The sequence below is a fragment of the Ranitomeya imitator genome, chromosome 5 (assembly GCF_032444005.1).
Source record: "Ranitomeya imitator isolate aRanImi1 chromosome 5, aRanImi1.pri, whole genome shotgun sequence".
Lineage (NCBI taxonomy): Eukaryota > Metazoa > Chordata > Amphibia > Anura > Dendrobatidae > Ranitomeya > Ranitomeya imitator.
Window position 1 is genome coordinate 24,632,204 of NC_091286.1, and position 27,556 is coordinate 24,659,759.

Sequence of the window (27,556 nt, forward strand, 5' to 3'; positions counted from 1 at the left end):
AACTACTGTATATCATATTAAGTCAGAAGTTAGGGGGGCTAATAGTAAGTTCAGCCATATTAGTTATCACCCCTGAATTAGTGTCTTCGAAATTGTCAATAACAAAGTGACTGTTTTCCTGAGAAGACAATTCAAAGATGGCAATTAATATGGTTGCATTTCCTGTTCGCAATTTTGCCAAAATTGAAGCTACAGCTCAATAAAAATATGGCAATATTTCCATAAATAAAATAGACATTTTTTATAAATGTTTGCTGCACCTTTGACATCTGATTTACTACAGCATGGCCAGATAACCATTTTGGGTTTAAAATCCCCTTTAAGTTGCGATATTAACATAAGGAACGACAAAAGCGAATTTTAATTTATAAGAGTTGTTCCCAAGTGATGGAATTATTTCCGCATAGAGTACTCACTGTGCTTTGGTTGGTTTCTTAGTGAAGATACGAAGGTAAAAATCAGCTACATCTGATGTTCTATAGGTCGCTGGCACAATGACATAATCCCCCGAAAGAAGCTCATATTTTCTTGATATTTCACGCATTGATTCAAATTCACTGAATGCCACATAGTCATTGTCATCAAAGAACTCCTTTCCCAGAGGAATTTCATCCGAAGCCTTAACCTGGTATATATAGGCCACATAATAAAAACATAGAGACAAAGACTTGTATCTTTGGCATGAGAGGGGATAAAGATTTTAGAATTACTTATAATGATTCAGGATAGATATATATCTTGGTACCGTGTTAGCCAGTGGATAGAAAAATATTTAGAATTGAGAGTCCTCAGTGGTTGATACCTTTTAATGGCTAACTGAAAAGTAACAGACTGCAAGCTTTCGAGACAACTCAGGTCTCTTCATCAGGCATAGACTAATAGAAATTCTGAAGAATCACATATTTATGCACAACACAATACAGAAAAATGCCATAGATGAGACAAGTGACGTGAAGCAGAACTACCATTATGTGAGTGATAAACTCTCACCGCCACACAATAAGAGAAAAAAGAATGGATCTACCTGTGGCAATACATTTTTGTCTCCCCGATCACAGCATTATGAACATGAAATTACTTGTATTAAAAGGTAACTTCAAATCTCAGAGAGACAGAAGAGTCTGGGAATATAAGCTGATGATGACCTTTGACACACTTAGTGCAGGAATGAATGTGTCGCATGGATTTATGTCTTTTTACATCAACTAAGGAATTTGCTCCTCAAACCTTGTGGGGGCATCATAACAGAACCAGACCCCAATCAGAGGACAATAAATAATTCACACTCCTTATCTATGAACTGTTCCAATATTTATGGACATAACTGTTTATCACTCACGTAATGGTAATTCTGCTTAACGTCACCTGTCTTATCTATGTCATTTTTCTGTGTTGTGTTGTGCATAAATATGTGATTCTTCAGATGTTGTATTAGTCTATACCTGATGAAGAGACCTGAGTAGTCTCGAAAGCTTGCAATTTGCTACCATCTTTTCAGTTAGCCATTAAAAGGTATCAACCACTAAGGACTCTCAATTCTAAATATTTTTCTTAGAAAGATTCAAAAACTCTATCAATGTCTCCAAATAGTACTAGTGTTCAATCTATGTTTTTTTAAACACTTTGACTCATGGCAGACAACGCCTTTATTTAAGAGTGGCAGCAGCGATCACTTTACCATCACCAATCAAGCTGATAGAAGTTGTGCCTGGCTATACAGTGCAGACCAAAAGTTTGGACACACCTTCTCATTTAAAGATTTTTCTGTATTTTCATGACTATGAAAATTGTAAATTCACACTGAAGGCATCAAAACTATGAATTAACACACGTGGAATAATATACTTAACAAAAAAGTGTGAAACAACTGAAAATATGTCTTATATTCTAGGTTCTTCAAAGTAGCCACCTTTTGCTTTGATGACTGCTTTGCACACTCTTGGCATTCTATTGATGAGCTTCAAGAGGTAGTCACCGGAAATGGTCTTCCAACAATCTTGAAGGAGTTCCCAGAGATGCTTAGCACTTGTTGGCCCTTTTGCCTTCACTCTGCGGGTCCAGCTCACCCCAAACCATCTTGATTGGGTTCAGGTCTGGTGACTGTGGAGGCCAGGTCATCTGGAGTAGCACCCCATCACTCTCCTTCTTGGTCAAATAGCCCTTACACAGCCTGGAGGTGTGTTTGGGCTCATTGTCCTGTTGAAAAATAAATGATGGTCCAACTAAACGCAAACCGGATGGAATAGCATGCCGCTGCAAGAAGCTGGGGTAGCCATGCTGGTTCAGTATGCCTTCAATTTTTATTAAATCCCAAACAGTGTCACCAGCAAAGCACCCACACACCATCACACCTCCTCCTCCATGCTTCACGGTGGGAACCAGGCATGTAGAGTCCATCCGTTCACCTTTTCTGCGTCGCACAAAGACATGGTGGTTGGAACCAAAGATCTAAAATTTGGACTCATCAGACCACAGCACAGATTTCCACTGGTCTAATGTTTATTCATTGTGTTCTTTAGCCCAAACAAGTCTCTTCTGCTTGTTGCCTGTCCTTAGCAGTGGTTTCCTAGCAGCTATTTTACCATGAAGGCCTGCTGCACAAAGTCTCCTCTTAACAGTTGTTGTAGAGATGTGTCTGCTGCTAGAACTCTGTGTGGTATTGACCTGGTCTCTAATCTGAGCTGCTGTTAACCTGCGATTTCTGAGGCTGGTGACTCGGATAAACTTATCCTCAGAAGCAGAGGTGACTCTTGTTCTTCCTTTCCTGGGGCGGTCCTCATGTGAGCCAGTTTCTTTGTAGCACTTGTTGGTTTTTGCAACTGAACTTGGGGACACTTTCAAAGTTTTCACAATTTTTCAGACTGACTGACCTTCATTTCTTACAGTAATGATGGCCACTCGGTTTTCTTTACTTAGCTGTTTTTTTCTTGCCATAATACAAATTCTAACAGTCTATTCAGTAGGACTATCAGCTGTGTATCCACCAGACTTCTGCTCAACACAACTCATGGTCCCAACCCCATTTATAAGGCCAGAAATCCCACTTATTAAACCTGATAGGGCACACCTGTGAAGTGAAAACCATTCCTAGTGACTACCTCTTGAAGCTCATCAAGAGAATGCCAAGAGTGTGCAAAGCAGTGATCAAAGCAAAAGGTGGCTACTTTGGAGAACCTAGAATGTAACACATAATTTCAGTTGTTTCACACTTTTTTGTTAAGTATATAATTCCACATGTGTTAATTCATAGTTTTGATGCCTTCAGTATGAATTTACAATTTTCATAGTCATGAAAATACAGAAAAATCTTTAAATGAGAAAGTGTGTCCAAACTTTTGGTCTGTACTGTACATTTACACAACAGTGGCCACTAGTATTAGATGTGGCTATTGAAATAAATTGATGGAAGCTGCAGAATGTTAAGACAAGAATGGCATAGCGTCCATTGCCTCTCTTGCAATTATATTGAAACCTCAATGGAACCCTGTTGAATTCTATTAAAGTAAATAGAATCAGACCTTGTTTGCAGATCTGGTATACCTGTCATGGCTCTGTCATACGCAGAAGTCAATCCCTATGGGAGGTGGAGCCGCATATTCATCACTGTAATGGACGGCACCACGTGACCACTCATACAGGATAAGCTGCGGCGAGGACAGGAAGCAGCGAGGGAGCCGGGAAAGTATTTTATTAACAGCGGGGGTGGTGGGTGGGGCAAGGGGGCACACAGGGTATGGGAGGGGTTGGGGACAGGGATCTTTTTTTTTAAACACATAAAAAAAAAGATTTTTCATATCTTCTCTCCAGCGAACGATGCTGGAGAGAAGAGATGAATGGCGGCTTCAGCACCAGATGCAGGGGACAGCGCTTACCTCTAGCGCTGTCTCCTGCACGGTCCGTGTGGTCCTCAGTCGGCACATGGGCGGCACACAGCTGCCGCACTTGTGCCACACTGATGTTCAACGTGAGCACACGGACACGGATTATTCCGATACCGGAATTATCTGGACGTGTGAGACTGGCCTTATACACAAAGAGAAAAGACACAAGCTGATTGTTGGAGCAGGGAGCCGCTCCCTGCTCCACTATTGTCTTCAGCTGCATAAATATGCAGATGAAAACCAAAATCCCAAATCTGAGAATGTCCAGATAGATCTGGGCTGGTTGGAAGGTATGCAATTAATACAATTCATAAAATACTAGACAATTCTCAATGCCTCTGGAAAAAAAAGTGGAAACCTATTAAACCACATTCAGGGTCAAAGAAAATACTTGGAGGTGATGTGAAAGAGCTGTGGCCTGAAAAAGTGGGAACGCTACGGGGGAAAAATTTAGTTGATGTGTTTTTTGAATGCTTTGATCTGTCTCATTCCAGAAGTGCAACCATAAAAATAAGCAAAAGAAACCCAAAAGAAAAATGGACACTAGAGCTAAAATATAACAATTTTATTAGAGAACCATATTAAAAAGTACAGATAATATGAATAGAAACCAAGTAACGAGATGCAATGAGAAAGATAATAAAAAAGGCGACACTAGTGCCACACATGGACAGAATGTTACACTATAGAGCAAAAAAACGGTCAGTTATACTGATACCATGAGTGCAAATAACATACATCAGTCAATAGGATAGTACATAATGCATTGTGCAAATAATTAGAACCATACTGATGTATAATATATGAATGGCCAAACACATGGAAACCAAAAGCAATAAACGTATAATAGATGCTCACAAATAAAGTGCTAATGCAGGGAGATACACAGTATGCAGGAAAATGTCATATAAGGTGCCTGGTGCAATAGAATGTATAATGAGCGATACCAATAAAGTGCTTAGTGCAAGCTAAGTGTAGCAGGGTATACTATATATATGGCTCAAGCACACCAAGCCCAAGGGCATAAATCAATCATAGAGGGAAAATCCCATATAATAGAATAGGTGAGACCTGCATACTACTGATGAAAGGGTACGTACAGGGAGTACCAACCTGCAGCCGTGTGTGGAGAGAGGAGCCTCCTCTCTCCACACACGTTGTCTGGAAGAAAGAATAGCAACTTTGAAACTCATCAAAGAGAATGAAGACTTTCTAGACAGAACAGAAGCATCTCTACTGGTCACAGAAGGTGAAAAAAGTGTCAGAGAACCTCCAAAAGCAGATGAGTGGAAGCATGTGACCAAAAGAAGCAAGAAGACCATGGAGAAATCACCAACCACACAACTGAAGAACCGATATCAAATCTTTGTAGAGGATGAAGATGGCACACCTAAGGATGAAGCAATACCAGCAAGCTAAATAGAAAAGGGCACACAACAACAAGTGACAGCAAAAAGTACAGCCAAGAAGCAACGAAGAGTGGTGGTGGTGGGAGACTCACTACTGAGAGGCACAGAAGCAGCCATCTGCAGACCGGACATAACCGCAAGAGAAGTATGCTGCCTTCCAGGTGCGATGATCAAGGATGTGACCGATAGGATACCAAAGCTCTTCAGCTCCAAGGATGTCCACCCATTTCTTCTGATACATGTTGGCACCAATGACACGGCAAGGAAGGACCTACCGACAATCTGCAAAGACTTTGAAGAGTTGGGGAAGAAAGTAAAGGAACTGGATGCACAGGTAGTTTTTTCTTCTATCCTTCCAGTAGACGGGCATGGCACCAGGAGATGGAACAGGATCCTTGATGCAAACAACTGGCTAAGACGATGGTGCAGACAACAAGGATTCGGATTCCTGGACCACGGTGTGAATTACTTGTACGATGGACTCCTCGCCAGAGACGGACTACACCTCAACAAACCTGGGAAACACACATTCGCCAGAAGACTCGCTACACTCATCAGGAGGGCGTTAAACTAGAAGAAGAGGGGACAGGAAGAAAAACATTAGACTTGAACAAAGTAGATCTAGGAAAACATACTCAGAAGGGAGGTAAGAACATTTCTAAAACAATCCACAGCGAGGAGATTGGAACAAAACAAAATCCTCTAAACTGCATGCTCGCAAACGCCAGAAGCCTGACAAACAAGATGGAAGAACTAGAAGCAGAAATATCTACAGGTAACTTTGACATAGTGGGAATAACCGAGACATGGTTAGATGAAAGCTATGACTGGGCAGTTAACTTACAGGGTTACAGTCTGTTTAGAAAGGATCGTAAAAATCGGAGAGGAGGAGGGGTTTGTCTCTATGTAAAGTCTTGTCTAAAGTCCACTTTAAGGGAGGATATTAGCGAAGGAAATGAGGATGTCGAGTCCATATGGGTCGAAATTCATGGAGGGAAAAATGGTAACAAAATTCTCATTGGGGTCTGTTGCAAACCCCCAAATATAACAGAAACCATGGAAAGTCTACTTCTAAAGCAGATAGATGAAGCTGCAACCCATAATGAGGTCCTGGTTATGGGGGACTTTAACTACCCGGATATTAACTGGGAAACAGAAACCTGTGAAACCCATAAAGGCAACAGGTTTCTGCTAATAACCAAGAAAAATTATCTTTCACAATTGGTGCAGAATCCAAGCAGAGGAGCAGCACTTTTAGACCTAATACTATCTAATAGACCTGACAGAATAACAAATCTGCAGGTGGTCGGGCATCTAGGAAATAGCGACCACAATATTGTGCAGTTTCACCTGTCTTTCACTAGGGGGACTTGTCAGGGAGTCACAAAAACATTGAACTTTAGGAAGGCAAAGTTTGACCAGCTTAGAGATGCCCTTAATCTGGTAGACTGGGACAATATCCTCAGAAATAAGAATACAGATAATAATTGGGAAATGTTTAAGAACATCCTAAATAGGCAGTGTAAGCGGTTTATACCTTGTGGGAATAAAAGGACTAGAAATAGGAAAAACCCAATGTGGCTAAACAAAGAAGTAAGACAGGCAATTAACAGTAAAAAGAAAGCATTTGCACTACTAAAGCAGGATGGCACCATTGAAGCTCTAAAAAACTATAGGGAGAAAAATACTTTATCTAAAAAACTAATTAAAGCTGGAAAAAAGGAAACAGAGAAGCACATTGCTAAGGAGAGTAAAACTAATCCCAAACTGTTCTTCAACAATATCAATAGTAAAAGAATAAAAACTGAAAATGTAGGCCCCTTAAAAAATAGTGAGGAAAGAATGGTTGTAGATGACGAGGAAAAAGCTAACATATTAAACACCTTCTTCTCCACGGTATTCACGGTGGAAAATGAAATGCTAGGTGAAATCCCAAGAAACAATGAAAACCCTATATTAAGGGTCACCAATCTAACCCAAGAAGAGGTGCGAAACCGGCTAAATAAGATTAAAATAGATAAATCTCCGGGTCCGGATGGCATACACCCACGAGTACTAAGAGAACTAAGTAATGTAATAGATAAACCATTATTTCTTATTTTTAGGGACTCTATAGCGACAGGGTCTGTTCCGCAGGATTGGCGCATAGCAAATGTGGTGCCAATATTCAAAAAGGGCTCTAAAAGTGAACCTGGAAATTATAGGCCAGTAAGTCTAACCTCTATTGTTGGTAAAATATTTGAAGGGTTTCTGAGGGATGTTATTCTGGATTATCTCAATGAGAATAACTGTTTAACTCCATATCAGCATGGGTTTATGAGAAATCGCTCCTGTCAAACCAATCTAATCAGTTTTTATGAAGAGGTAAGCTATAGGCTGGACCACGGTGAGTCATTGGACGTGGTATATCTAGATTATTCCAAAGCGTTTGATACCGTGCCGCACAAGAGGTTGGTACACAAAATGAGAATGCTTGGTCTGGGGGAAAATGTGTGTAAATGGGTTAGTAACTGGCTTAGTGATAGAAAGCAGAGGGTGGTTATAAATGGTATAGTCTCTAACTGGGTCGCTGTGACCTGTGGGGTACCGCAGGGGTCGGTATTGGGACCTGTTCTCTTCAACATATTCATTAATGATCTGGTAGAAGGTTTACACAGTAAAATATCGATATTTGCAGATGATACAAAACTATGTAAAGCAGTTAATACAAGAGAAGATAGTATTCTGCTACAGATGGATCTGGATAAGTTGGAAACTTGGGCTGAAAGGTGGCAGATGAGGTTTAACAATGATAAATGTAAGGTTATACACATGGGAAGAAGGAATCAATATCACCATTACACACTGAACGGGAAACCACTGGGTAAATCTGACAGGGAGAAGGACTTGGGGATCCTAGTTAATGATAAACTTACCTGGAGCAGCCAGTGCCAGGCAGCAGCTGCCAAGGCAAACAGGATCATGGGGTGCATTAAAAGAGGTCTGGATACACATGATGAGAGCATTATACTGCCTCTGTACAAATCCCTAGTTAGACCGCACATGGAGTACTGTGTCCAGTTTTGGGCACCGGTGCTCAGGAAGGATATAATGGAACTAGAGAGAGTACAAAGGAGGGCAACAAAATTAATAAAGGGGATGGGAGAACTACAATACCCAGATAGATTAGCGAAATTAGGATTATTTAGTCTAGAAAAAAGACGACTGAGGGGCGATCTAATAACCATGTATAAGTATATAAGGGGACAATACAAATATCTCGCTGAGGATCTGTTTATACCAAGGAAGGTGACGGGCACAAGGGGGCATTCTTTGCGTCTGGAGGAGAGAAGGTTTTTCCACCAACATAGAAGAGGATTCTTTACTGTTAAGGCAGTGAGAATCTGGAATTGCTTGCCTGAGGAGGTGGTGATGGCGAACTCAGTCGAGGGGTTCAAGAGAGGCCTGGATGTCTTCCTGGAGGAGAACAATATTGTATCATACAATTAGGTTCTGTAGAAGGACGTAGATCTGGGGATTTATTATGATGGAATATAGGCTGAACTGGATGGACAAATGTCTTTTTTCGGCCTTACTAACTATGTTACTATGTTACTATATGTTACTATGAGCCCCGACGCGCGTTTCACAGATGCTGCTTCCTCGGGGAGCAGCATCTGCGAAACGCGCGTCGGGGCTCCTCTCTCCACACACGGCTGCAGGTTGGTACTCCCTGTACGTACCCTTTCATCAGTAGTATGCAGGTCTCACCTATTCTATTATATGGGATTTTCCCTCTATGATTGATTTATGCCCTTGGCCTTGGTGTGCTTGAGCCATATAGTATACCCTGCTACACTTAGCTTGCACTAAGCACTTTATTGGTATCGCTCATTATACATTCTATTGCACCAGGCACCTTATATGACATTTTTCTGCATACTGTGTATCTCCCTGCATTAGCACTTTATTTGTCAGCATCTATTATACGTTTATTGCTTTTGGTTTCCATGTGTTTGGCCATTCATATATTATACATCAGTATGGTTCTAATTATTTGCACAATGCATTATGTACTATCCTATTGACTGATGTATGTTATTTGCACTCATGGTATCAGTATAACTGACCGTTTTTTTGCTCTATAGTGTAACATTCTGTCCGTGTGTGGCACTAGTGTCGCCTTTTTTATTATCTTTCTCATTGCATCTCGTTACTTGGTTTCTATTCATATTATCTATACTTTTTAATATGGTTCTCTAATAAAATTGTTATATTTTAGCTCTAGTGTCCATTTTTCTTTTGGGTTTCTATTACACGTATCATGGCGGAGCATTTACCTCCGGTGCCCTTTTTGTAGGTTTATTAATAAAAATAAGCAAGTATGAATAAAATTATAATACTAATAAAAAAAGCATAAAAACCTTAAATATATAAATGCCTAAGAAAAGGAAAGCAGCACACTCATATTTTATTTTCCTTCGATCCTTCTGTGTGAGGGACACAACAATTGGACACTTTTTGCTGGTATCACCATCCGGAGCCTCCAGTGTGATCCGATACTGAGGGTTGATACAAAATGTGTCTGTAAAAGAGCAATTCAAGTTTATTAGAAAATTCCACCCTAAAAAAGCAAACTACAGCTATGATGCATACATAGACATTTTTGCAAACAGCTGTTTTGTGCACACTGATGCCAACCTATACGCCTCTATGTTTACAGACTACAAACAAATCTAGTGTGTTGTCTAATCCTGGATGTATTACTTCCTTCCATTTGCCTCCTGTTGACTAATCTTTTTTTCTTCAGGAGCACAGCATTACTTTGCCTCCCGGGTTCCTGCTTGCCAAGGAATGAAGCGCTTCGGAAGGTCTGATCTATGTGCTCTCCCATTCTTTAAAGAGGGGCACTGCGGTGGGCTGGATCCAGTGATCTGGCCAGCTTCAGAACTGCACATTAACAGCTATATTGCAAACCGCTCGCATGCATGCACTACCTGTCTAGGAACCCAGTCAACACTGATAAACTACAGAAGTGGCCAGTAATCTTGGCAATGAGCAATAAATTATTAAATTAAAAATTCCATCATTGTTGAGAAGAAGATTTTTAATAAGAGGTAAATTAATAAGTTATTTTTTTACAAGAATTTTGCAATTATGCCCATTATAGATGTTCAAACATCCCATTTCCCATTTAATGACTACATAGGAGGTGTACAAAATAGACTCTTTAAGTCATAGGGTTTTTTAATCATTATGTTTAGTCTTTAATTGGTTCTTCCCAGGAAAGACACTGGGAATAGAGAGGTGGCCTCACAAGAACAGCTCTCGCCATTCATTCCCTTAGGTATGAATGTGTGATGGTGGCTGACAAGGTTTGGCAGTATAAGCGCTTTTTACCCAAATCATCATTCCCTCCGGCTGTGCTTCCTACTTTCCAGCTTCCATTGAATTCTGCCAGGCACCACTTAAAGTTTCCACCACAGCACACCTCACTCAGGTTGATGTTACATATCTCCACTCGTTCATATTCTTTCAGAAAGTCAGGGAAAGCCATCCTGCAAAGAATCAAAACTATATTTTTACAGATTCTCAAAATTCTCTTTAATTTCTCTAAACTACTTTTTGTATAGAAACTATATAAAAAGAGAGAAAAGCGGCATTATTGAATAAGGAGCACATAGCAGGGCACAATAGAAAAGAGTATTCCAGTTTAGAAAACTCAGGACCTCTTTAAGTTAATAGAGAGGGTCTGCTGTTCAGAGTCCTTATCTCTTGGCCAAAGAGTAGGAACTAAAGGTACCGTCACATTTAGCGACGCTGCAGCGATCTAGACAACGATCCCGATCGCTGCAGCGTCGCTGTGTGGTCGCTGGAGAGCTGTCACACAGACAGCTCTCCAGCGACCAGCTATGCGAAGTCCCCTGGTAACAAGGGTAAACATCGGGTTACTAAGCGCAGGGCCGCGCTTAGTAACCCGATGTTTACCCTGGTTACCAGCGTAAACGTTAAAAAAAAAAAACACTACATACTTACATTCTGGTGTCTGTCCCCCGCCGCTGTGCTTCTCTGCACTGACTGTGAGCGCCAGCCGGAAAGCACAGCGGTGACGTCACCACTGTGCTCTGCTTTCCGGCCGGCGCTTACACAGTGCAGAGAAGCAGAGCGCCGGGGGACAGACACCGGAATATAAGTATGTAGTGTTTTTTTTTTTTACGCTGGTAACCAGGGTAAACATCGGGTTACTAAGCGCGGCCCTGCGCTTAGTAACCCGATGTTTACCCTGGTTACCAGTGAAGACATCGCTGAATCGGCGTCACACACGCCGATTCAGCGATGTCTGCGGGAGATCCAGCGACAAAATAAAGTTCTGGACTTTCTGCTCCGACCAACGATGGCACAGCAGGATCCTGATCGCTGCTGCGTGTCAAACTCAACGATATCGCTATCCAGGACGCTGCAACGTCACGGATCGCTAGCGATATTGTTCAGTGTGAAGGTACCTTAAGTGCGTTTCTCTCGCCGGTAGACCTACTGAGTCCATGTATAAACACAAGCCATTAATTAAATTAGATGTTGTGAAAATCTTAATTTCTCCTGAGGTGGAACTGTAAGAAAAGTAAACACAGGGGACCTGATTCATCAAAGCTTTTGTGGCAGAATTCTGGGGTAAAAATCTTTGATCAGAATATTTTGACGCAAAAATTTTCCAACTTATGGCGTTCTCAAACAATTTTTCAGCCAGCTCCAACAAAGTGGGCAAACTTGAAGAGGGACGGGGGTGAATCCTGCTCGTCAAATTCATGATGAGTGATGGTGTCTGTGACTGTGGTAAGATTTGTGACAGGGCATGCATGGAGGCACACGCCACGTGTTTGTTGCTCCTGATTCGGAGTTTGTTCACACTAGTGTATAATTATGACGAGTGCACTGTGAGAACAAAATCGGATTGCAGTGTTATACAATAAGGCAGTACAGATCTGCATATTTTTTTCTCAGCTGTATTCGGCGTGAGAAAAAAATTGTATCACTCCGAAATCTGATGGGTGTGAGAAAAAAATAGGATGCCGTACGGACCATCAGTATGGTATCCAATTTTTACTGATACATTACAATTCTGTAGCATAGGAAATGCTAAATGGTCCTGTAAATGATTAATACTTTCTTTATAAAAAAAAAATGGATTGTATATGGGGACCACACGGATGACAAGTGAGGAAAAAATTGTCTCAATTTTCTGGATGAGAATGGGACTGATTTTTTTTTAGACGCAAATGTGAGCAAAACCTCATTTAATGGTTTGCAAAAAAGAAAAAAAAAAAAAAAGAGCATGAACCACACATCCCAAAACCATACGTTGATCTAAAGCCGCTAGGCAAAAATTAATATAACTGAATATGAGGTTTTCAGTTTAACATTCTGATCAGAGTGTATGAAGCCCACTGCCACTTCACGGCAAACCTCGTAGTGGGTCCTATCGCCCTAACGGAGCGGAGCCGTGCTGCGCCCACCGCCACAGCGGCCATGCACCAGCAGGGCGGATGGCCTGTTGCCCCACAGCACCCATGCTGCAAGACTGAGTCCCCAAGACTCCAAACCGCGCCGCCCCACCAGCACAAAGCCACAGCAACAATGGCCGCCACACAGCACCAACACCAAAATGAAAGGAGCATTGAAACTCACCTTCGCTCATTTAATGGTACCGTCACACTGAACGATATCGCTAGCGATCCGTGACGTTGCAGCATCCTGGCTAGCGATATCGTTGAGTTTGACAGGCAGCAGCGATCTGGATCCTGCTGTGACATCGTTGGTCGGAGCAGAAAGTCCAGAACTTTATTTCGTCGCTGGACTCCCGCAGACATCGCTGAATCGGCGTGTGTGACGCTGATTCAGCGATGTCTTCACTGGTAACCAGCGGCCCTGCGCTTAGTAACCCGATGTTTACCCTGGTTACCAGTGAAGACATCGCTGAATCGGCGTTACCAGGGGACTTCGGCATCGTTGGTCGCTGGAGAGTTGTCTGTGTGACAGCTCTCCAGCGACCACACAGCGACGCTGCAGCGATCGGGATCGTTGTCTAGATCACTGCAGCGTCGCTAAATGTGACGGTACCTTAAGAGTTGTTCATGAGAAGGCTTCCTGGAGTCAGACACTCCTGATACATAAAGAGGCGTTCTCCTCTTATTGAATCAGGTGATCTGATTGGCTTTTTACTCCATATGGGAACTAGAGTGAGATTTATGGAGTAAGGAACACCACCACTTGTCATGAATTTGGCAAGCAGGGGTTGCAAAGTCCTCGTCCCTCCCCCCTCAGCTCCACCTACTTTGTTGGAGCTGGGAGAAAGTCACCACAATTCGTAAAAATTTAGCCCAGCCTCTCATTGTGACAAAATTTTGCGACTTTTCAATGCTTTTTATACCAGTATTCTAGGGTTAAAGCTTTGATACATCGGGCCCTTACTGCTAGGTTTCCTCAAAGATCCCAGCTGATTGTTGTGGGTCCTAGCGGGAAGACACCTTTTAATCAAGTACCTATCAAGATTGAAATAGTCCAAATAAAGTAGATACATTTCTTTAGGGGCAACTGGACTTACATAGTAGACGTTGTTTCAGTAGGCAATTATTTAATAATGCACCTGGCAAGACATTAGACAAGGTGACAACAGATAGGCATGATTTACGGGGACAAACTGACTACTCACCAAAATTCTCCTTCATCTTTCTTAGTGTTAAGTTCTTCTCTTATCTTGGGATCCACATTGTTCCATTCATCAGAACTTGAGAGAACGAGAAGAAAAATTAAAATCTCAACTGGCTAACTTCCGTCACACACAGAACTACTACCTTTGACTTCTCAGATGACTGGACGGGCGTGATGGGCAATGATCCTTCGGCCACATAAAAAATAACACCCTAGAGGGGCTGCACTCACAATACATGAAGGGTCTGTCATTGTGGAGGGCTATGTATCTGCAGTGTCCAGCATGGAGAGCTGGAACCAAAGTTCAGGAGACTCCTGATGAAGCTGTTTTTAAGCATTTTTGGGGAAGCTCTAAGTTAAGAAGTGCGACTTGTGTGGGTTCTGAACTGAAAAACAAGTAGCATCTACAGAGCAACGTTGAAGACACCAAACAATATTTTGTCCAACTTTTCAGAGAACAAGGTCAATGTCAACCACTACCAGTCCCATAAAGAGGAATCAACTGTACAGGAGAGTAGCATGGTTTCAGAATATTCAACGGCTTAAAACCAAGAGTGAGGCCTCATTCACACATCCGTGTTTAAACACATACCGTATATACTCGAGTATAAGCCGAGAATTTCAGCCCATTTTTTAGGTTGAAATTGCCCCTCTCGACTTATACTCGAGTCATACCCAAGGGTCGGCAGGGGAGGGGGAGCGGCAGCTGTGTAATAATAGTCACCTGCTCCTGGCGCGGTGTCCCTGGTTCCCCGGCGCCAGCAGCTTCTTCCTGTAGTGAGCGGTCACATGGTACCGCTCATTACAGCAATGAATATGGACCCAACTCCACTCCCATAGGGGTGGAGCCGCATATTAATTACTGTAATGAGTGGTACCATGTGACCGCTCAGTACAGGAAGAAGCTGCCGGCGCCGGGGAACAGACGTGAAGGGACAGCGCCAGGAGCAAGTGAGTATGACGGGGGGCAGTGCGCGATATTCACCTGCTCCCCGTTCCACCGTCGGCGCCGCTGCATCTTCCCCGTCCTCTGCACTGACGCTCAGGTCAGAGGGCGCGATGACATGATTAGTGCGCGCCGCCCTCTGCCTGAACAGTCAGTGCAGAGGACGGGGAAGACACAGCGGTGGTCGGCGCTGGAATGGGGAGCAGGTGAATATAGCAAGTGCCGGGGGCCTGAGAGGTGAGTATGTAATTTTTTAATCACAGCCACAGCATATGGGGCAAATATCTCTATGGAGCATCTTATGGGGCCATGTGCAGCATTATATGGGGCAAATATCTGTATGGGGCCATGTGCAGCATTATATGGGGCAAATATCTCTATGGAGCATCTTATGGGACCATGTGCAGCATTATATGGGGCATTTTCATGGGTGTATAAAGAAATAAATACATTACAAAGCTTCTCCTTTCCTTTGCAATGTTAAACACGTGCAGCTTACAGATGGCACACAGATATATTGTATACATAAAGAAGCAAAAAAAAACATTCTTAATTGTAATAATACCACCCAGAGAAATAGAGCTATACCACAAAGTTAGTGTTTTAAAAAAAAAAAAAAATAGAACAAAAACCCAATTCTTGAAACAATGTTGATTTGTTCATCCCAAAAATTGAAATAAAGCTCGGTTCGCATTTATCCTGCACTTTACCCTGAGCATTTATATTGTGTTTTCCTTGTAAATCTCTAAAATACATGATTCAGGCAAAACCCTGATGGAAGATTCCCTATAATGAGGCAGATGGAGTCTCTTTAGACTCCATTTGTCCACCTTCCTCACGGTGTCCATCTTTTTAGGCATACACCAGAGGGCATTTGATCTCACATTTGGGCACTTCTAAAAGGATGAACACCCCTGGATCAGAGACCAGGCACAACCCAAAATGATGGTGTCTGCATCATTACAGTGAATTATTCTTTCAGGGTCCCATCTGAAGTTGGATCCAGGCAACTACCGTCCGGTAAATCTGACATCAGTAGTGTGCAAAGTTTTTGAGGGCATCTTAAGAGATGATCTCCAGAAATATATTGTAGAGAATAATATAATAACTGACAACCAGCACGGATTCATGAAGGATCGTTTGTGTTTATCTAACATGTTGGGTTTCTGTGAAGAGGTAAGTGCAAATCTGGATGTTGGAAATGCAACTAATATGATTTATCTGGACTCTGAACATAAATTTCATATGATGAAAGTTTTAAAAGTTGAGCTTGTTTAGTTTGGAAAAAGGACGCCTCAGAGGGGATCTCATTTATATGTATAAATATAAATGTGGTCAGTTCCAAAAACCACACTAAGGTCATTATGGGTGGAAAAAAGGCGATTGCGGCAGCTACCGTAAATAGGAAAGGGTTCTTTACAGTAAGAACAGTCACACTTTGGGATCATGACCACAAGAGGTAATAATGGCAGATACTATAACAGCTTTTAAAAAAGGGCTGGACGATTTCCTCACTACAGATAACATCGTGGGTTATAGATAATTGTCAACAAATGTACACTTGGTAGAAAAAAAGTTGAATTTGATGGACCTTGGTCTTTTTTCAATCTATGTAACTTATTATGAAGATTTTGATAGAATCCCTGACATTTGTTTTCATTACACAGCACAGGATAACGAACAGAGCCTTAAAAGTCATCCAAAATGTTATGTTTCCAAAAAATGATAGCACTAAAAATTTTTATTTTTATGTAATATTTTTCATTATTATATAATTAATTAAATAGCAAAACTTTTTAAAAAAATTGTTTCACCATTTTTTTAAATTTTCTCATTGATAGGTCTGTATAGGGGCTTGTTTTTTTCATAACAAACTGTCACTTTTATTGATACCATTTTGGGAAACACGTGTTGTTTTGATTTTTTTTAATTGTAAATTGCAATTATGGGGGGGGGGGGAGTTGGAGTGAACAAAGATAGCAATTTTGGGCATTTAGATTTGTTTCTTTACGCGGTTAACCATATCAATGACTTAATTTTCTATCTTTGTAGCTCATACATTTACAGACATGACTATAGGCAATGCTTTTTTATATATATTTATTTTGGGAAAGATGTAGCGGATTTAAATCCTTAATGTTCATTTTATATTTTATCTTCATCTTCTTAAAAACTTTTATTACTTTTTGTTTTTAGTCTACCTAGAGAACTTGAACCGCTAATGTCATATACTCTAGTATTTCATTTTTGCATTATGCTTTAGGTAGCTGGACTTCATAAAGGTGCAAAGTTTACGGTATCTCAGGCATTCAATGGGCCACTTCGATCATTAGATCATGCCGCGTGGGTACTGGTGAACACCGAAACATTTTGCACATCGGAACCACTTAAATGCAGCATTCGGAGATTGAAACAGTGGTTTCTAAGTTGTAAAATAGAAGCTAGAGGCAGGACCCGACTGTAAAACACCGCTGGCACATGCCCCTACAAAGAGGACATGTACTTCCTATGCCGAGAAGGGGTTAAAGTTTCATTACTTAGGCTGATATTCATAAGAATATGTAGGCAGTAATGAGCTGTTGAAAAAAGAAGAACCTTAGTAAGTTAGATTGACTAAAAACCATAGTTATCGTCATCACAATTCACTGTGAAAAAGCCACCGGTGCAAACCGCACAGGGACCAATTGACTACTTGTGCATCCCGTATTCGAGAGCCGGTCAGTTTTCACATATGATTCCAACTTTAATCCCACAGTGCCTCACACGTCTGAACATGCGGGAGTAAGTGAGTCCATGAGTTTTCTATGTCTACTGCAAGCTGTAATAAGAATATGAATTACGAATGATCTTTCAAGAAGTGTAGACCATACTTATCACTCCAAGCTCCGGTCCATTCACTGTAACCCCAGGGATTCCACACTCTGATGAGCTGAACTTTATTTTCACCAGAAGTGACCTTCAGAGAACATATATTAGTGAACATAAAGACCTCTCAATGCCGCTCAAGTCTAGAATGTGTTGGAGTTTCCTCCTCACCTCCTCTACTCTAGTTATCGAGTATATATGACCTCTGACGATACTCTCGCTTAAATGTTTTGCTTTGGAATCTCCGAACTGCTAAGAAGAATTAAAAAGATTGAGCAGCGTTAATCTTTGTGAGTAGAGTTGAATAAACTGTCAGTAAACCTCCAAATCTACGGTCCATGACGTTTTACTTATCTCAGCAATTTTTCAAACTATTTCATCTTTAAGATCTGAACATTATAAAGGTTTCATGATTAAAAGGAAACGGTTAGAGGCGAGCAAATCTTTTGAGATTAAAATTTTTCCAAGGAAATTGACACACGGCAATTTGATATAAAGCAAATCAAAAGGACCCCAAAGCCTCCAATAGCCCTGGAAAATGTGTATGCCATTATTGTATTTTCCTCACATAATAATTTCCTTCATTGATGTGCTGTCACACACCATCGGTACTGTTTATTCAGTGTTTTATAACTTTCTTTCCCTAGCTAAGCTGTGAGTTCTGACATCCTCCCACTATCCAAATTCACCAAACACTGGCTGCTGCATTCCCTGGCTCTGCTTTTATACAGGCAATAACAGTCCCTACTGATTGGCTGTGCTACAACATGTAATGTGTTAGACATAACATACAATTGTTGGTGGCAAGCCAATGGGCCAATCTGAGCTGATTAGAAGATTAGAGCCAAAACACAGCACCGCTACTTTAAGCCCCTTGGAAGAAGCTACGACTAAACGCGCGTCAGGATGGTATTTTAGGTAAATATACAACTTGCACTATGCATGGGTCTATAGCAGTTTTGCATTTTGGTATGCCCTGTGCTTGCACTCTGAGTCTGCAGCTATCCTGTATTCTGATGTAATTTTACTACTGAATTCGTTGTCCATTGTAATTTAGTATTACAGTTCATGCACTATGCACTTTTTATGAATTATTGATTGGTAACCCCATAGTATTGTGTTACGAAATTACTGCATAATTATAATATAATTTTCTCATCACTCTGGATGTCTTCATTGTAGTTTTCAGGTTGGATGTACTTTTCATTGTCTTACATGTATTAAACCCTTAAGGTACCTTCACACATAACGATTTCGTTAACGATATCGTTGCAACGTCACGCTTTTTGTGACGTAGCAACGATATCGTTAACGAAATCGTTATGTGTGACAGCGACCAACGATCAGGCCCCTGCTGGCAGATCGTTGGTCACTGGGGAATGATCAGGACCTTTTTTTGGTCGCTGATCACCCGCTGTCATCGCTGGATCAGCGTGTGTGACGCCGATCCAGCGATGTGTTCACTGGTAACCAGGGTAAATATCGGGTTACTAAGCACTGCTGTGCTCTGCTTTACGGCCGGCGCTGACACAGTCAGTGCGGGACGCTGACGCCGGGGGACGTGACACATCGGAATGTGAGTATGTACTGTTTTTTTTTTTTTTACTTTTACAATGGTAACCAGGGTAAATATCGGGTTACTTAGCACGGCCATGCGCTTAGTAACCCGATGTTTACCCTGGTTACCCGGGGACTTCGGCATCGTTGGTCGCTGGAGAGAGCTGTCTGTCTGACAGCTCCCCAGCGACCACACAACGACGTACCAACGATCACGGCCAGGTCGTATCGCTGGTCGTGATCGTTGGTAAGTCGTTTAGTGTAACGGTACCTTTAGACTATTAGACACCTTTGTATCTACATCATCAACTAGTTTTTGATAGCGATTCATCTTTATATGCATTTTATTTATTCCAGTTACGCTACATATATCAGACTCTCATCCTATGTCTGATTTCTTTGTATTTTACCTATATAAATCAGATGTCTTCTTTTGTATATACCGTATATTTCCAGCTATTTTCTATGATTTGCGAATTATTGAAATTCACAGATTCAGCAAATTCTTAAAAATTCCGACACATATGAGATTTGCATTGAACCGATTCACTTAGCTCTATAATCTACTTTTCATTTTTATCAAGAAATTGACAATTTTGTCCACAGGTTAAGTTTGGGATTGCAGGTAAGCTCTAGTCACAGAATGCATTGAGTTTACTGAACACTATCGCAAATTAACACTCTTAACTTACTGAGGTACAGCCAACTAGGGATTTCTCCAATAGTCTTCTTTGGATTATTTCAAGCAAATCGTTTGGAGCAGACTTTGTTCTGTATACTTCCCCGACCCCACCGGTGAAGTCCACCAATGATTCCAAAACGTAACCTGCCTCAAGGCCTTCATACGATCCGTTGATCCTGTAGCCAATAAAGTTTTGATTATTACTGCTTACTACGAGGTAAAAGAGACGGTAGCCACATGGTCAGGTTTGTGAATCATCCCACAGTAAGTGCACCCAAGGGGCAAATAACTTGACCCAGTTGGGGCTGGCTTCTGCAGAACCATAGAAGAATATTATCTTGGAGCCTGGGCCCACTGGTTTATCTAATTGTGAGATAACTCGACCTTGGGAATAGAATTTTCCGTTAACGAGATTATCGACTATGATTTATAAATGTATTTTCGGTGAACTTAACAGGGGTCCTGTGTTCCCTACGTGAATGGAGCAGTAGCACTTATTCATGACCACCACTCCACTATGGGAATGGTAATCACTCATGCTCATTACCCTTACAAAAGGGGAAACTGATAAAGAAGGGTTAATATTTTCCTCTATATTCTATATTTTTTGAGAAACTGTGTGTTATGGGTAGTTCATTGAGAAAATACTGGCAAAATTTCATAAAATGTTTGTGATGCAAATTTCCAATGGGAACTACATTTGTCTACAAGTGGTATAAGAATCTTGCTCACATGGTTAATAAACAGAATTGTTTAAGCTCGCAATGGTGTGCATTTCTTTTCTCCAAGCGCTCGAGACTGAGAGGGCCGAGTCCATAATTTGGCTTCACTGATGATCCCATAATCTGACTTTATAAGTCAGAACACATCTACAACAGAGCCATAAATGAGAATGGCGTGGTGGTCACGTAATAGGACAACCACTCTATTCCCATAGAAGACATGTTATCTTGGTTGGTAGGGGTCCCAGATCTCAAAACCTTGCACATCCTAAATCTATTCCTTATCCTGTTTTCTGGTTGGTGAGATAGTCCCTTTAACGATCCATTAATGGATTTGGTTATTTAGCCAGAAAATGAAAAACGTTTGTAACATATTCTCTTTAGATTTGCTTCACGTTTTTTCATTTATTCTTCAGAAACGATTTATTGCCTGTACTGTAGAACGAGCTTCAAATCCCTGATTGTTGTGTAAGGTCAGCCATCTAAATTTTTTTTTTCTGCTAGGTCCTTCAATGGCTTCGTGGAGATCGAGTGAAATAATGAGATCATATGGAAAATTTAGATTTTGTTCATTTTTGGACCACAAATCCATTTCTTGACTTCTTTCTTGGTTCTACTCTGCTTTTCACAAATTTCTGAACCATCTCAGCATTCTGATTACATTTTTCAAATGTTACATGAAACGTCTACTGCACATTTTTCCATATTTTTAGTATTTATTTTTATTGCACTTACTTAGCATAAGCTTTTTCCAGGAGGGCGCTCCAGAATTCTTCAGAAGTTTTGGATTCTACAAAAATGAGCTTGTTATTCTTGGTAGGCAGCTTGTCATCGACAACAACTTTCACCCATTGTCCGTACTGCCAAAACTGCAAGAAACCAGAACTTTATGGTGACACATTTACATTGAATGTGTTCCAGTAATTGAGTTATTTCATGGCACAAATCTTTTTAATATGGGAAATTCGAATTAGCCAGTGGTTTTACATTTAGAAATCCTTTTCTTTCTGGCTAATGAACTAACATCCCAAGCGATGGATTCCCACTGTGATTTCCATTTGTCCTATGTATCGTATAGCGGTTAATCTCCTTAGCCCTACAAACATTTTGAGTGTAAGGTTTGGGGTCTAAAGGTACCGTCACACATAACGATTTCGTTAACGATATCGTTGCAACGTCACGCTTTTGGTGACGTAGCAACGATCCCGCTAACAATCTCGTTATGTGTGACAGCGACCAATCATCAGGCCCCTGCTGGGAGATCGTTGGTCGTTGGGGAATGATCAGGACCATTTTTTGGTCGCTGATCACCTGCTGTCATCGCTGGATCGGCGTGTGTGACGCCGATCCAGCGATGTGTTCACTGGTAACCAGGGTAAATATCGGGTTACTAAGCGCAGGGCCACGCTTAGTAACCCGATATTTACCCTGGTTACCATTGTAAAAGTGAAAAAAAAAACACTACATACTCACATTCTGATGTCTGTCACGTCCCCCGGCGTCCACTGTGTCAGCGCCGGCCGTAAAGCAGAGCACAGCGGTGACGGCAACGCTGTGCTCTGCTTTACAGCCGGCGCTGACACAGTTAGTGCAGGGAAACTCTCGGCAGCAGCGCGTGCATTAGCAGCGCTCTTGCCGAAAGCAGTTTTAACCCTGTGGACGCCGGCGGGGGATGTGACAGACATCGGAATGTGAGTATGTAGTGGTTTTTTTTTTCACTTTTACAATGGTAACCAGGGTAAATATCGGGTTACTAAGCACGGCCCTGCACTTAGTAACCCGATGTTTACCCTGGTTACCCGGGTGCTGCAGGGGGACTTCGGCATCGTTGAAGACAGTTTCAACGATGCCGAAGTCGTTCCCCTGATCGTTGGTCACTGGAGAGAGCTGTCTGTGTGACAGCTCCCCAGCGACCACACAACGACTTACCAACGATCACGGCCAGGTCGTATCACTGGTCGTGATCGTTGGTAAGTCGTTTAGTGTAAAGGTACCTTAAGAGGTAATGTTTCTCTTTGTGGAGGGTGATATGTCAAGCCTGGCATGTCAGAGTGAGGAAAGCCATGCATGCTCCTCTACGAAATTAAATATGCAAATACATCTGCAAATTGCAGAAATTAAATATGCAAATTGTCTCCTCAAAGAGGACTTGAACTCTAGTGCCACCTAATGGAAGCAGCGATACTAAAAGTCAATATTGACCCTGCAACGAGCCTTGCAATATGACTTAGGCTAAAAAGTCAAACCAGAATCTCAATTTGCAGACACTGTGTTTTGGGGTGTTGCCCCTCGTCAGTGCAAAGTATGAGATCTGATTTGGCTATGTGAGAGGCTAAGACAGGTGTCTAAGGGGTAGGATTTAAAAGGAGTATTTTTTGTCCCTGAGAAAAAGCATTTTGTAGAGATTTTTGCTCTTTTTAGCATTTTTGTAAACATTTATATCATATCAGATACCATGTTTGTGAAAAGTGAGCATTTAAAATTCCAAATATAAACTATGTAGGCTTGTATGCAGAACACTTGTCTCTATCAAAGGCTCACTTGAGGCTGCTGTATGGCAGCTTATTTTTTGGGTCGGATTGAGATTTTGTTTTTTGTTGGTTTTTTTTTTTGCATTTTAAGATTATTTCCATGGATTAAAAAATTCAATATGTTCATTTACATGGATAAAAAAAATTCAATATGTTCCACACTGTGTAGTCAAACACCTAAAGAAATGAGGCTTTTAGAAAGGGCTGAAAAATCTTCATTCCTATTCATAATTAAAATATGACAAAGCTCATGTAAGTATCTGAAAACAGGATGGATCTCTTCTGTTTTTTATGAAGAAGAGGGGAGAAGGAAAAGAGGAGGAGAAATGAGCGAGATTGAACCTTTTTTTAATATTCATAGGGTGGGCCATTTATATGGATGTAGGAATGCTCGGACCTGACACCCAAGATGGTTCCCCACCACATTATGGGTGTCAGGTCCAAGCATTCCTACCTGAACAATTTCCTGGAAAGTGGATTGGTCGTCGTGGGCCAGTTGAATGGCCACCAAGGTCTCCCGATCTGACCCCCTTAGACTTTTATCTTTGGGGGTCATCTGAAGGCAATTATCTATGCTGTGAAGATACGAGATGTGCAGCATCTGAAACAACGGATACTGGAAGCCTGTGCTAGCATTTCTTCTGCGGTATTGCTATCAGTGTGTCAAGAGTGGGAGAAGAGGGTTGCCTTGACGATCCAACACAACGGGCAGCACTTTGAACACATTTTATAAGTGGTCATAAACTTGTAAATAACTCATGAAAGATTAAAGTTATGTTAAAAACAAGCACGCCATTGATTTTCTTGTGAAATTCCCAACAAGTTTGATGTGTCACATGACCCTCTTCCTATTGAAAAAAAATAAAGTTGGCTCCAAAATGGCTGACTTCAAAATGGCCGCCATGGTCACCACCTATCTTGAAAAGTTTTCCCCCTCCCATATACTAATGTGTCACAAGCAGGAAGTTGATATCACCAACCGTTCCCATTTTATTTAGGTGTATCCATATAAATGGCCCACCCTGTAGTTTTTCTCTAATTATGGTTTTTGCTGGGTGTGTATGCATGCAGGCCGTGTATGCGTATGTCTATATAGGTGGTTCTCACAAAATTAGAATATCATCAAATAGTTAATTTATTTCAGTTCTTCAATCCAAAAAGTGAAACTCATATTCTATAGAGTCATTACACACTGAGTGATCTAATCCTCATGTTTATTTCTGTTAATGTTGATGATTATGGCTTACAGCATACAGGAAATACACATGCACTGCTTCACTTTAGTATTTCATAAATTCTCATTAATTTTGTAATTCATTATATTTCTCACTTTTATGATGTAATCTATCTGAACATATATTTTCTATGTTTATAGGTATGCTACGTGATGCCTATTCACGTACATTCATATGGTTACATGCATACAGCATACACAGAATTCTTTGGCACTTTTTTTCACTCATACCTGGGTTTCTGTTTGTATGTCTTTATTTATTTCACTAGATGGAGGCCGGATGCTATCGAATCGGGAGGGCGGGAATGTCACGATGGGGGCTGGTTTTGCAGCGTTGAGAATCTCTCCCCGATGTGCTCACCCACCTATCCACTCTCTTTCCTGATGTGCTGACTTCTCCCGTCTGTGCTCTCTTCTTTGACATACTTTTTAGGAGGAGCCATGTTGGCGTTGATACTTGCTTTTTAAAGGGGTTTTCCCACGAGCGAAAGTTCATTTTAAAAATTGTCTGTGTCTGACCGTGTACGGAACATACCACATATCCTGGGCAGGGGAGGAAGCAAAAGACCAATACTGACATTACAGCAGGAGATCGCAGACATCTTGGGAGGTAAAATATTGTTTAAAAACCTGACAAAAGAAATCCTCTGTGATCCTCTACCTGCAATATATACCGGGACTTATATTTGACCAATCAGTATATTGTATTATAATTCAATCCAGGGATACGCACCTTCTTCTGCATTCGCACTGCCCTGTTTTTACATATTTATATGATCTCTCTTGTCATATTTTAATAATAAATAGCAATAAAAAGTTTTTCAGCCCTTTCTAAAAGTCTAACTTCTTTAGGTGTTTGTTTTGGATATGCTTTTGGCTTAATAATTGAAAATTAAGCCTTTTTGCACTGTATATTCAAACCACAAATACAGGATCGCGTATGGGCAAAAAATGTTGAGTGGTTGCCTTATCGGCAATTCATTGGATTCTAAGCAGGGGCGTAGCCATAGGGAGTGCAAAGTCACACCCATGCCCTAATGCCCTTCTGCTCCACAACAAGACTCCAGTATAAAAAAGTGGCACACAGTAGGTGGGGGCGTTATTACAAGAAGACTCCAGTATAAAAAAAGTGGCACACAGTAGTTGGGGGCGTTATTATTATCATTGTATTGTGGCTTAATTTACCTTATATTTACCTTAAAACAGAAGATCCCGGCATAGTCCTTGTCAAAACTTTGGTCTTGTGGAATTACACGGCACAAGCAATCTTTATTCGTTGTGAGGCATGCGATGGAGCCGAGGAACCAACAATTGCCTGTGTAAATAAATATTCACGAGAGTCATTTATAATGTAGATGACCCCTTCCCTCTCCATGGCGCAATTTACAATATATGACTATAATTTGGGCTCAGGAGATAAGCACGTACCATTAACAACAGTTTTCAAATTTATACAGGACCTGTCATCAGGTCAAAAGTGTCCAGGTTTTGCCCTTATTTTATTTCTGCTGCTCCCCTTGGTATTCAATTTTTTTTTTAATCCACCATACAGTTCCAGAGATATGCATCATGTTATTTAGTGCAAATTTTTAATGCTTTTTTACCAAGGAGATGGAGTTCACAGGAAACATTCACTCCTGTGATAAAACAAACAGTGAAATGTTTTATCAGCTGCAATCCCCTGGTGTCTAATCTGTATATTCTTATGCTTCCTCCCCTGCCCAGGAGCTGCGGTATATTCAGAGCATATTCCAACAAGGTCAGACACATCCATTATACAGTACATAGCAGAGGCACACTTAGAATATTATCTCAGCACAGGAGTAATTTTTTTTAACACTCCATATTCAATTATGGAAGTTAATGTTATTCCAAGATCTATTTAATTAAAATGCACTTTGTTTGTGGGACGACCACTTGAAAAAAGGGCAGTAGTGAACACGCGTGGCCATTTTTCTTTTCAGCCGTTGGACACAGGAACATTGCACTTACGAGAAACATTTATCACCTATTTTGTGTATAGGTCCAAAAGGTTTCATATGGGTCAACCCAGGGGCAGGTGTGTCATTGGTGCAAACATGTGCACCTACACAGTCGCCAAGAGAGAAGGGGACCAGTTTGACCTCTAAAGCAGGTGGAATTGTGCATTATGGCAAGATATGACAAGGTACCAATTTAAAGGAAACCTGTCACCCCGTTTTTTCAGATTGAGATAAAAATACTGTTAAATAGGGCCTGCGCTGTGCGTTACAATAGTGTATGTAGTGTACCCTGATTCCCCACCTATGCTGCGAAATACATTACCAAAGTCGTCGTTTTCGCCTGTCAATCAGGCTGGTCAGGTCAGGTGGGCGTGGTGACATCGCTCTTTTCTTCCCCAGCTTTCCGTTGGTGGCGTAGCGGTGTGCGCATGTCCAAGTGCCGAATCCACTGCGCGCAGGTGAAGAAAAAGCGCGCGATCTGCGCTATTACCCTTGTCATCGGTGGGGGCGGCCATCTTCCTGGGGCCGCGCATGCGCAGATGGAGTGCTCTGCTGCGTAGATGGAGATTGCGGCGGCCATTTTCCTGAAGCCGAGATGCAAACTCGGCTTTAGGAAAATGGCCGCCACGATCTCATCTGCGCACGCGCGGCATGCCGCGGCTATTTTACTGAAGCCCCAGGCACCAGAGCACTCCATCTGCGCATGCGCGGCCCCAGGAAGATGGCCGCCCCCACCGATGACAAGGGTAATAGCGCAGATCGCGCGCTTTTTCTTCACCTGCGCGCAGTGGATTCGGCACTTGGACATGCGCACACCGCTACGCCACCAACGGAAAGCTGGGGAAGAAAAGAGCGATGTCACCACGCCCACCTGACCTGACCAGCCTGATTGACAGGCGAAAACGGCGACTTTGGTAATGCATTTCGCAGCATAGGTGGGGAATCAGGGTACACTACATACACTATTGTAACGCACAGCGCAGGCCCTATTTAACAGTATTTATATCTCAATCTGAAAAAACGGGGTGACAGGTTCCCTTTAATACATAGTGTAGTACTAGT

The 27,556-nt window shown here is 41.6% G+C and overlaps 1 protein-coding gene across 4 annotated transcripts in view; it reads right to left on the minus strand.

Annotated features, from left to right (window-relative positions):
• Positions 1-27,556, minus strand: part of LOC138681159 (calpain-8-like) — a 52,838-nt gene that overhangs the window by 14,231 nt on the left and 11,051 nt on the right. Inside the window, exons 3-11 of one of the 4 annotated variants that reach the window (XM_069768440.1) lie at positions 25,709-25,827; positions 21,483-21,616; positions 20,036-20,201; positions 17,958-18,038; positions 17,792-17,877; positions 13,977-14,051; positions 10,670-10,827; positions 9,694-9,854; positions 417-625 (exon numbers count right to left, since the gene is read on the minus strand). In XM_069768440.1, the coding sequence (XP_069624541.1) occupies positions 417-625; positions 9,694-9,854; positions 10,670-10,827; positions 13,977-14,051; positions 17,792-17,877; positions 17,958-18,038; positions 20,036-20,201; positions 21,483-21,616; positions 25,709-25,827 (1,189 nt within the window). The remainder of the gene's footprint in view (positions 1-416; positions 626-9,693; positions 9,855-10,669; positions 10,828-13,976; positions 14,052-17,791; positions 17,878-17,957; positions 18,039-20,035; positions 20,202-21,482; positions 21,617-25,708; positions 25,828-27,556) is intronic. The other 3 variants (XM_069768441.1, XM_069768442.1, XM_069768443.1) reach the window with 3 other exon arrangements.